General features: G+C 45.5%; 1 protein-coding gene across 1 annotated transcript in view; it reads right to left on the minus strand.

Moving 5' to 3' along the window:
* The window catches only part of LOC143989001 (uncharacterized), a 56,974-nt gene that overhangs the window by 17,951 nt on the left and 26,607 nt on the right, over positions 1-12,416 (minus strand). Inside the window, exons 4-6 of the mRNA XM_077488983.1 lie at positions 6,996-7,102; positions 2,307-2,453; positions 824-904 (exon numbers count right to left, since the gene is read on the minus strand). Coding sequence (XP_077345109.1) covers positions 824-904; positions 2,307-2,453; positions 6,996-7,102 — 335 coding nt within the window. The remainder of the gene's footprint in view (positions 1-823; positions 905-2,306; positions 2,454-6,995; positions 7,103-12,416) is intronic.

The raw sequence follows: 12,416 nt of genomic DNA on the forward strand, positions 1-12,416 counted from the left end.
AGGCGGTGGTCTCAACGGGGAGCATCGATAGTTTTTTGAAACTATTAGATAAGCACCTGAACGACCGCAACATACAGGGATATACAATGTAATATTGACATATAATCACACACATAGGTTGGACTTGATGGACTTGTGTCTTTTTTCAACCTCATCTAATATTTAACTATGATTATCAGTGTACATGTCCATTTTATCAGCTTTCTTCTCCTCTCCTCATGCTGTCAGCATGAGGAAAGGAGTGCCGATAACTGGCTTTTATTTACATCTGTGATCAGCTGTGATTGGACACAGCTGATCATATGGTAAAGAGCCGCTGATTGGCTCTTTACCTCAATCAATACCTCCAGACAATTTAATCACAGACTGTGCTGCCCACACCCCGCAGGGGGCGTGATCACGGGAGGCCGCCATATGGCGGCCTCCCAGGACTAGCCGCCCTTGGCTGTTAAATGGCCTGGTCCTGAAGGGAGTAAAACCTTCCGGTGCTGAATTGGTTAATAAAGCTTCAAGATTACATTCAGTCTGGCTTATTGCAGAATAGGAGGGATTAGCTGCATGTTGAGTTGAACATAGGGAAATGTATAGCGTGGACTGAGCAAGTACCTAGGAGCACTTTTATATTAACTTTCTTATGGGCGCAATTATTATGCAAATGCCGATTTACATTCATTTTTTTATGGGCTCGTTTATTAATAATAAATCTGTACCTAAATTACTTTTAAGATAGGACAAGCAACAGATTAACGACAGCACATAAAAAGACAGTTTTTTTCATTAATGTCCCCCTGTGTACCATGAGATCAGTCCGAGACACACTCACCCTGATGTCAATTCCAGGGCCGCAGATGTGAGGGCCGTTAATGACACGCCGCGCTTCTTTCGCCATGCGCTTGTCCCAGATCTACAATCAAACAAAACTTCAGCCAATAAAAATTTAACAAGGTATAAATAAGGACACAAAAGAAGAACACAACCATCTTTATTTCCAGTAAGTCTAGGTTCACACCTACTACAGCTGCGTCTGATGTGTTCTTTCAGGCATGTTTTTCAGTGCATTTTGCGTTTTTCAACGAGTGTTTTTTTAATGTGTTTTTCCCTTTTTTCATGCAGTTTTCGTGAATTTTCTGTTACTTTTTTTTCTCTCTCTTTAAACACACTGTAAAATGCACTGTATAAAGCTGATTGCTAAGGAGGGGGCCGGAAATCCGGCCGCTGAGTCCTAAGCAACTGACGAGTCATCAGTTGTCAGCAGGTTTACCAGCTGAAAGCTGAATGTCCAGAAAAAAAATTTGTGAAAAAAACAGCATAGGGTCCCCCCCCCCCAGGTCCACACCAGGCCCTTCGGGTCTAGTATGGATTTGGAAGGAACCGCCACGCCAATATTTTTTTTAAAAACGGCGTAGGGTCCCCCCTCCAAAATCCATATCAGACCCTTATCTGAGCATGCTGCCTGATAGGTCAGGAAAGGGAGGGGATCAGCGAGCGCCCCCCCTTGAACCATATCAGGCCTCCTACCCTCAACATGAGGGGGGTACAGGTGCTTTAGGGCAGGGGGGGCTCTGCGCCCCCCCACCGCAAAGCACCTTGCTCTATGTTTATGAGGACAAGGGCCTCTTCCCGACAACCCTTGCCTAGTGGTTGTCAGGTGGTTGCCAGGGTCTGTGGGCAGAGGGCTTATTGGAATCCCTCCCAGATCCCAGCCCCCCACCCCACAGGAATGGGTATCGGGTACAACCACACACCATAGTCTACCCTCCACCAAATGATTTGGACCAGTGCACAAAGCAAGGTCCATTAAAGACATCGATGAGCGAGTTTGGTGTAGAGGAACTTGACTGCCCTGCACAGAGTCCTGACCTAAACCTGATAGAACACCTTTGGGATGAATTATAGTGGAGACTGGGAGCCAGACCTTCTCATCCACATTACTGCCTGACTTCACAAATTTGCTTCTGCAAGAATGGTCAAACATTCCCATAGACACACTCCTAAACCTTGTGGACAGCCTTCCTAGAACAGTTGAAGCTATTATAGCTGCAAAGGGTGGGTCAACTCAATATTGAACCCTACAGACTAAGACTGAGATGCCATTAAAAGTTTATGTGCATGTAAAGGTGGGTGTCCTGATACTTTTGACAATATAGTGTATGTCAGAGCTATATAAATGTATAATAAGAATAATGTGACTGTGGTAGGAATATTAGAGTGTGAGCTCCTCGGAATACAGAGAGTGATGTGATTGGCTCAGTATAGTGTGAGCTATGTCAGAGCTATATACATGCATACAGTACAATTATCCTCACCTTGACGGAGTCATCCCATCCCCCAGTTAGGAATATGTGATATTCAGAAGGGTGGAACCTCAGAGCGAAGATTCTGCGTGTGTGGCCGCTGGTCAGGCTCAGGTCATAGTCATGGTGGAAATCTGGGGCCATAAAGATGTTCAGAATCTGAAAAAAAACACCAAATCTCAGTCAGTAATAAAAGACACATTGGGGGGTGATTTACAAAAGCCGTTCGCCATCAGTAGAGACGCAAGGTGAGCCGGGAACAGAGTGCGAATCCCCCATCTACTATAGCGATCTCGGCGCAGGGGAGGATCTGTGCGCCACTATGGATATGGCACACAGCATCTTCAATTCAATATTAACAGAAGATGGAGGTGCCAATATTATGGGGTGATGTGAAGAAGTTTAGTAACAACTGCCCAAGTAACAGACATGCCCAAAATAGAATGAGAAAGTAACTTTTTCAGACCAAGCGTGCTGTGCCTGCAAATACGTTTAGAGCTGCGCGAGATCAATGTAAGCACTGCACATGCGTCTCTTGCACTCGTTCAAATGCGTTTGTTCACTGCGCGGCCAAAATCTCAGTAAATGTCAAGCAACGCAAATGCAATTGCGTGGGTTGAATGGGCGCACCTCTAAACTTGATTTTTTTTTTTTACACTGGTTCACCTTTATGTATTTTTTTAAGGAGATTTGCACACAGGTCATGTTAGCATGTTACGTTGTCAACATGTGACGGGCACCTTGTTAAAATTATGTAAAAAAGACCCTTGCTCCTCTAGCTCCTCCTAAAAGGGCATTTACACGTCCCCCTCTAATGCATATGATTTCCATGGGCTAACTTTTGCTTTTTTTTTGCGCTATAAACAAAAATAGACTGACCATTTTGAAAAAGAATAATTTTGCTTTCTGCTATAAAACATATCCAGTAACAATCATTTGCAAACATTTGCAAATATATAAGAAAGCCGCAGGGCCTCCCCAAGGCTCCTCTCTATACTGCAGTCCTAACTTCATATTTGAGAGTCTCCAATTTGGAGTATATAATGTATATATGTAGCGCTGGCTCCTGATGATGCGCTATATGTTTTTCAAAGTTAAATCTCCTGAAACCACAGTTGGGTTTTGGGGCTAATTTTACAAAATGTATGGTTTCAGTACCATTCTGGCTGGGTTGCACTGGGTTCTCCTTGGCCGCAGGTGTCGCTGTCACCACCGACAAGAGTAAGAACGCAGTCTAGCTGGGTGGATTGAATGTAACGTTTCTTTCGGAACCAGCACATTGGGAGTGTTCTCCTGCTGTGCATTCTGGGGGGTGGTATTTAAGGTACTGACATCACGTGGTTCTGAGTTCTGTTCCGGAGATTATTTTCTGTCGGTTTGGTTCTGGTCCTCCTGACCAGCCCCCATGTCCCTCCTGGCCTGGGGTGCTGAACCATGCATTTTCAAGTCTCGGGGTTGGCTAGCCTGAGGCGACGCAACTGCAGGGACAGGCCTGAATGGATATCGAGGCCTATTGATCCAAAGGTGGTCTGGTGCCGTCTCATCTAAGGGAAAGGACCAGCAACTGGAGAAACCCCAGGGGAGGACTCTTCAGGAGAAGGCCATGCGCAAGGCTGGCTTCTCTGAAGGAGCATGGAGGCTCGGTTGAAGGACACTTCATGGATCTTCACTCATACGGTATCACCGGATCGGTTGAGAGATACTGGTACCGTATGATAGCCTATGTCCCTCAGTTACAATCAAGTCTGTGGCAGAGACTTTTACTCAAGTATTCTACATTCAAGTCTGTGGCAGAGACTTTCCTTGGCAGCCTGCCGACTGCTAGGCGTAGTGAGAAGAGGCCTATCCGGGGGTTGTAAAATCCACCTATTCTCTGGATTTTTTTCTACAAGAGACTTTCCACTTTTGTAGTCTGAAGTACCTGAACTTACTCCTAACCTTCTACCCTAAACTGAGAGACTACTTTAAATAAATAACCCAAAAGAAGATTCAGTGTCAGTTTCCACATTTCTTTGGACCATCTACCATGGGAACCCCTAGACAGAGAAGCAGTCAAGAAGGTAACGGTAAGCCCAATAATACCAGCAGCTCCTTCGGGGGTCAGTGCTACATATATATAATATACATATAGCAGTGGGTAAATTGAGGGTAGGCATGCTACATAAAAAAAGTGAACTTGAACACTCAAATATAGAGAGTTAGGACTGCAGTATACAGAGGAGCTGTGGCGAAGCACTGCGGCTTCCACATATCTTTGTAAATGTTTGCAACTAAACCCTTTGAATTGTTGAGATCCACGTGTTGTTATTCATGTGCACCTTACTGCAAAGGCTAGTTATACATTGGGGTGGTTGCCATCTTTTTGTATAGCGAGTAAATCAACAACCAGCCCATGTACAGTCAATGCTTTCAAAAAAGCTTGTATATAACAAATTGAGTGTTTCCACAACCTCAAAACAGTCCATTCAGAAATGAAAATGTCATTGAAATTTACATTTCATTGCAGAGTCTTACTTGCTGTGGTTGAGTAGCTACTAAACAGACCACTCAAGTAGGGGCTCACACACAAGTCTGTTTAGAGAGAATATCTGAGTCTCCCCACTCTTTAACTCTTGAAATAAACCTTTTCACAGCTTTCCATTTCATCCCAAAGGTGTTCATTAGGGTTGAGGTCGGGGGCTCTGTGCAGGACACTTGAGTTCCTCCACATCAATCTCATCAAACCATGGGAAAAATTCATTACGGGGGTTGTAGACACCATTTGGATTCTGTCAGCAACTGCAACGACATTTTCAGAGCATGCAGCTGATTCAAGTATCACAGATAGGTACATGAATCTGTCAGTGCCGAGCACTGTGGTCTGACTGTTCATAACTTTCCTGAAGATAGTAAGACTGAATTCTCAGTATAGCATTTAATCAATACAAAAGGCACAAAAAAAAAAAACATTTTGTACTTGCAGTGCCAGGTCTAGTTGAATTACTAGCTAGCTATCATGATCTAGATTAGGGGTGTCAAACTCAATTTCATCATGGGCCACATCAGCAGTATGATTGCCCTCAAAGAGCTAGTTGAATCTTGGGTGTGCTACATACTTACTGCAGAGTTCAGGAGTGCGTTACATGCAGAGATCAGGAGTGCGTTCCGTACAGAGTGCAGAGTTCAGGAGTGCATTCTGTGCAGAGTTCAGGAGAGCGTTCCGCACAGAGTGCAGAGTTCAGGAGAGCATTTTCCGCACAGAGTGCAGAGTTCAGGAGAGCGTTCCGCACAGAGTGCAGAGTTCAGGAGAGCATTTTCCGCACAGAGTGCAGAGTTCAGGAGAGCGTTCCGCACAGAGTGCAGAGTTCAGGAGAGCGTTCCGCACAGAGTGCAGAGTTCAGGAGAGCGTTCCGCACAGAGTGCAGAGTTCAGGAGAGCGTTTTCCGCACAGAGTGCAGAGTTCAGGAGAGCGTTCCGCACAGAGTGCAGAGTTCAGGAGAGCGTTCCGCACAGAGTGCAGAGTTCAGGAGAGCGTTCCGCACAGAGTGCAGAGTTCAGGAGAGCGTTCCGCACAGAGTGCAGAGTTCAGGAGAGCATTTTCCGCACAGAGTGCAGAGTTCAGGAGAGCGTTTTCCGCACAGAGTGCAGAGTTGCGCTACATACAGAGTTTAGGGATGTGTTACATACTGAGTGCAGTTTAGGGGTGCGTTACATACAGAGTGCAGAGTTTAGAGGTGCGCTACATACAGAGTGCTGAGTTTAGGGGTGTGCTACATACAGAGTGCTGAGTTTAGGGGTGTGCTACATACAGAGTGCTGAGTTTAGGGGTGCGCTACATACCGAGTGCAGCGTTTAGAGGTGCGCTACATACCGAGTGCAGGGTTTAGAGGTGCGCTACATTCCAAGTGCAGGGTTTAGGGGTGCGCTACATACAGAGTGCAGAGTTTAGGGGTGCGCTACTTACAGAGTGCAGGGTTTATGGTTTGCTGTGATTTCCTTTCAATTCCTGTTTGGCTATGGGGCAGGAATTTAAGGGAAATCTCTGCAATGAAACATATGATTAAAAAAGAATCTGATGAGAGTTATAACCCCCCTTTGCTCTATCAAAATGAGAAAGAAAAAAAACGTTTTACCTATAGTTCTATTTTAACCTTTTCTTGTGATAATTAATTACCAATCTTCCAGAAGAGTCCACATGGAGGCTCCTTTTTATTTAACAGATGCCTCTCCTGAACATGTATTTCCATTTTGGGGATTCATCCCTTTTACTGTTGTTCCCTTGACCTGACCACTGCTTAAAGCAGTGCAGAAATCTACAGAAAACCCCAATGACCATCATGAGAATGAGGCAATCATATTCCCCACATGTGCTAAAATAGGTTGCTTGACCCTTTTGGATGGATATCCACTAACCTTATGAATGCACGTTTACGCGTACTACACTTTTCATGATAATTTCCATAGACGTACAACAGAACATAAAATCTTAGAAGAATCTCTCTTGTTTTTATCTCTCTTTTTCACCTTCACCTAGAGCACCACCGGCTTATGGGAAAAAAAAATAATATACAAAAACAATATAGAATTTATTCTGGGATCCTCTCCTCTAAAGTCATATGGCTCGGTGAGACTGGCACCAGAAGTTGCCGCTATGGTATTCTACACCTGAGCCATTCATACATAAGACCATTGATCATCATGTGACAAAGGACAATGTGTTACCTCACTAGTTTGACTGTCATACAGACGAATGTGGCGGTCTTTCCCAGCCGTGGCAAAAACACTACCGTCCATGCTGTAATCCATGGCATGGATCTCATTCTCTGGCTCTGTAATGATAAAACAGTTAGTTATAAATGTACTATAACTTCAATCAGCTGGAAAATAAACAGGCTATGTACGGCGATAAGGTCCAAAGTCAAAACACCTGACTACTATACCTACAGTACAGTGGCATACTAAGTGGGGGGTGGGGGGGCGGGCCGCCCCGGGTGCCACACACTGGGGGGGTGTCAGGCCAGCGCCCCCCCCCCCTCCGCAACTGAAGAGGAGGCAGCGCCCCGCCTCGGGTTCGCAGCCCACACAGAGAGAGCCCTAGGCACTGGGTGGCATTGCAGGGGGGAGGTGCGAGCAGCACCCGAGTGGAGTGACACCCGCCGGCTCAGTGATCCGGGACCCGGCGCAATAATCCCCTTCTCTCTGTGGTCGCGTCGCACGGCCGTTCTGATCAGTCTCGGCAGCGGCTGTCACTCACAGCCGAGCAGAGTGAAACCGCCTCCCCCTCCTCCTGCATGCACAGCACTGTGTAGACATAAAGGAGGAGGGGAAGGCGGCTTCACTCGGCTGTGAGTGAAGTGATCAGAACGGCCGCGCGATGCGACCACAGAGAGAAGGGGATTATTGCGCCGGGTCCCGGATCACTGAGCCGGCGGGTGTCACTCCATTCGGATGCTGCTTGCACCTCCCCCTGCAATGCCACTGCCTTGGGCTTGAGGTGCATTATGGGTCCTTAGGGGGGTCTGTGCACTGTAGGGGGGTTCTTTACTGTGGGGGGTCTGCACTGTAGGAGGGGTCCTGCACTGTAGGGGGGTCTGCACTGTAGGGGGAGGGGTCTGTACTGTGGGGGAAGATTCGGCATTGTAGGGGAGGATACTGTACTGTAGGTGGGGGTCTGTACTGTAGGGGAGGATTCTGTACTGTAGGGGAAGATTCTGCACTGTAGGGGGGTCTGTACTGTAGGGGGGAGGGGGTCTGTACTGTAGGGGAGGATTCTGTACTGTAGGGGAGTCTGTACTGTAGGGGAGGATTCTGTACTGTAGGGGAGTCTGTACTGTAGGAGGGTCTGCTATGTAGGGTGGAGGGGTCTGTACTGTAGGAGGGTCTGCACTGTAGGGGAGGATTCTGTACTGTAGGAGGGTCTGCACTGTAGGGGGGTCTGCACTATAGGGTGGAGGGGTCTGTACTGTAGGAGGGTCTGCACTGTAGGGGAGGATTCTGTACTGTAGGGGGGTCTACACTGTAGATGGGGGGTCTGTACGGTAGGGAGGGGGGTCTGCACTGTAGGGGGTCTGTGTAACATGCAGGGGGTCCAAAGCTGTGAGGGGCTGTGTAATGTAAATGGGTGCAGAGGTGCAGGGTGCTGTGTAATGTAAAGGGGTCCAAAGGTACAAGGGCTGTGTAATGTAAAGGGGTCCAGAGGTTCAGGGTGCTGTGTAATGTAAAGGGGTCCAGAGGTACAAGGGCTGTGTAATGTAAAGGGGTCAGGAGGTTCAGGGTGCTGTGTTATGTAAAGGGGTTCTTAGGTGCAATGTCCTGTGTAATGTAAAGGGGTCCAGAGGTGCAGGCTGCTGTGTAATGTAAAGAGGTCCTTAGGTGCAAGGTCCTGTGTAATGTAAAGGGGTCCAGAGGTGCAGGGTGCTGTGTAATGTAAAGAGGTCCTTAGGCACAAGGTCCTGTGTAATGTAAAGTGGTCCAGAGGTGCAGGGCGCTGTGTAATGTAAAGGGGTCCAGAGGTGCAGGGTGCTGTGTAATTTAAAGGGGTGCAGTTGTGGAGAGGGGGGTACACAGTAGTGACAAAAAGATATTAAAGGATGCAGAGGTATGCGGGGGGCACAGTGGGGTGTTATTACATTTTATGGTGGGGGGTGCCAGATATAGGATCCGCCCCGGGTGCCAAATGCTACAGTATCTCACAAAAGTGAGTACACCCCTCACATTTTTGTAAATATTTTATTATATCTTTTCATGTGACAACACTGAAGAAATGACACTGCTACAATGTAAAGTAGTGAGTGTACAGCTTGTATAACAGTGTAAATTTGCTGTCCCCTCAAAATCACTCAAAACACAGCCATTAATGTCAAAACTGCTGGTAACAAAAGTGAGTACACCCCTAAGGGAAATGTTTCCCTCTCCAGTGTCATGTGACTCGTTAGTGTTACAAGGTCTTGTGTGTGAATGGGGAGCAGGTGTGTTAAATTTGGTGTTATCGCTCTCACTCTCTCATACTGGTCACTGGAAGTTCAACATGGCAACTCATGTAAAGAACTCTCTGAGGATCTGAAAAAAGAATTGTTGATCTACATAAAGATGGCCTAGGCTATAAGAAGATTGCCAAGACCCTGAAACTGAGCTGCAGTGGCCAAGATCATACATTGGTTTAACAGGACAGGTCCCACTCAGAACAGGCCTCACCATGGTCGACCAAAGAAATTGAGTGCACATGCTCAGCGTCATATCCAGAGGTTGTCTTTGGGAATTAGAAGTATGAGTGCTGCCAGCATTGCTGCAGATGTTGAAGGGGTGGGGGGGTCAGTCTGTCAGTGCTCCGATCATACACCAGACCCTTCATCAAATTGGTCTGCATGGCTGTCATCCCAGAAGGAAGCCTCTTCTAAAGATGATGCACAAGAAAGCCCACAGTTTGCTGAAGACAAGCAGACTAAGGACATGTATTACTGGAACCATGTCCTGTGGTCTGATGAGACCAGGATAAACTTATTTGGATCAGATGGTGTCAAGTGTGTGTGGCGACAACCAGGTGAGGAGTACAAAGACAAGTGAGGTGGTGAGGGTGTCATGGTCGGGGGCTGCATGATTGCTGCTGGCACTCGGGAGCTACAGTTCATTGAGGGAACCATGAATGCCAACATGTACTGTGACATACTGAAGCAGAGCATGATCCCCTCCCATCGGAGACTGGGCCGCAGGGCAGTATTGCAACATGATAACGATCCCAAACACACCTCTAAGACAACCACTGCCTTGCCCAAGAAGCTGAGGGTAAAAGTGATGGTCTGGTCAAGCATGTCTCCAGACCTAAACCCTATTGAGCATCTGTGGGGCATCCTCAAATGGAAGGTGGACATCCACCAGCTCCGTGATGTCGTCATGGAGGAGTGGAAGAGGACTCCAGTGGCAATCTGTGAATCTCTGGTGAACTCAATATATATCATTTTATTTTTATTTTTTCTTCTTCTTTTTTTTTGTATGCTATCGCTTTGTACATAGAAGAAAAAAATACTCACGTTCAACCATGTATCATATGCTTATGAGGTATGCTTTGTTTATATGCCAATTAAACAATTTTACAATTTCTCCTACCACGTGTCTTGTGCATCATTAAAATTCCCACAAACCCCTTTCTTTTTTTCTAATTTAGGGATGGAGGTGCATGTTACCGTGCACCTAATTTAAAGTCCCAAAACCCCCTTTGCTTTCCATGTATGCAATCTCAGACTGTCCCATGTGCCATGTATGCAATCTCTGACTGTCCAATGTGCCATGTATGCAATCTCTGACTGTCCAATGTGCCATGTATGCAATCTCTGACTGTCCAATGTGCCATGTATGCAATCTCTGACTGTCCAATGTGCCATGTATGCAATCTCAGACTGTCCCATGTGCCATGTATGCAATCTCTGACTGTCCAATGTGCCATGTATGCAATCTCTGACTGTCCAATGTGCCATGTATGCAATCTCTGACTGTCCAATGTGCCATGTATGCAATCTCTGACTGTCCAATGTGCCATGTATGCAATCTCTGATTGTTCCATGTGCCATGTATGCAATCTCTGATTGTTCCATGTGCCATGTATGCAATCTCTGACTGTCCCATGTGCCATTTATGCAATCTCTGATTGTTCCATGTGCCATGTATGCAATCTCTGACTGTCCCATGTGCCATGTATGCAATCTCTGACTGTCCCATGGGCCATGTATGCAATCTCTGACTGTCCCATGGGCCATGTATGCAATTTTTGACTATGCCATGCAGGTAATCTCTGACTGTCCCATGTGTCATGTACACAAGCAGTCTTTATATAAATGTTATTTTAAACTTATTTGTACTTGTAGAACTAGTCCAGAGAGTAGACAGAGTGCTTTTTGATGGTTTTAATTTGAAATGTACCGTGGTGTCCTTCACTAAGGTCTGTACTTTGGAAAATGTCCATCACAGCCTTGGTCTGTGCCTATCCCTGATCTTGCCTTCGGCGGCTGGGGGATCATGTGATGTTAGCAATGTTAACAAAGCTGTTATAAATGAATTTCATTCATAACAGCTGTGTTTCCTGTGGAGTGATGCTGTGGTTAGCTATCACATGGTACTTAGGCCAATCAAAGCATCTTTTACCAAGTGATTAACTGTAGCCAATCACAGATCACTGTAATCACAGCTGTTACGACCCATTGGTGACAGTTCAAAACATTCCTGATTACCCCCGCCCCAGAGTAGGACAGTGTTAGGCCCCTTTCACACTTGTCCTACAACTTGGGACTGCAAAGTCGCATGACAAGTCGTACTGGTTTTCAATGAGTTGCATTCATATCTGTGCAACTTCAAATCGCAGTGACTTCAAAGTAGTCCCTGCACTACTTTGGTCCGACTTTGAGGCGACTTGAGGTCTCTAGACCTCAACATTACACAGGCATTGCTTCAAGACGCGTCAAGATTGTGGCAAAATCGCATGACTTTCAGGTCTTTACTATGTTGACACTGAACTACTCTGATGACAGTAGGTAAAAAAAAAAGAAAATGTTAGGGTAATGTTTAAAAAATTTAATAAAACAAATTGTATTTCTTTTTAACATACAGTTACCAGTCAGTGTTCCTGCCCACTGACATACCAGTCATATGCTGCACTGCACTGGTGACAGTATGTGAAAAAAAAGGTATTTCATTTCTTAATTTTACAAAAAAAAGTGAAAAAAATGTGCAACTTCAAAAAACTTGCCATGCCTCTAACTAAATGCCTCAGACTGTCTACTTTTCAAAAAGGGGTGATTTGTACTTTTCTGGTGTTTTCGGGCCTCATGAAATGAGATGGGCAGTCATTACATCTGGATTGATCAATTTTTTGATATATGAGGGTTCTTAAAAAAAGTTTCCACATTTTTTTTTTTAACTCAAGTATAAAAAAGTGCAGAAACTTTTTGAAGACCCCTCATATATAGAAATTAGATTAGGCCATCAGTACATCAGAACTTATCAGAATTGATCAAGTTTCAAATATATATATATATATACCATAGTTTGTAGACTCTATAACACAAACCAATTAACCAGTTCTGGCCTTTTTTTATTTATATAACAAAAAAGAAAAAACCCAAGTGGTGATCAAATACCACCAAAAGAAAGCTC

The sequence above is a fragment of the Lithobates pipiens genome, unplaced genomic scaffold (genome assembly GCF_037356315.1).
Source record: "Lithobates pipiens isolate NorthernLeopardFrog02 unplaced genomic scaffold, aLitPip1_a1.2 Scaffold_18, whole genome shotgun sequence".
NCBI classification, from domain to species: domain Eukaryota; kingdom Metazoa; phylum Chordata; class Amphibia; order Anura; family Ranidae; genus Lithobates; species Lithobates pipiens.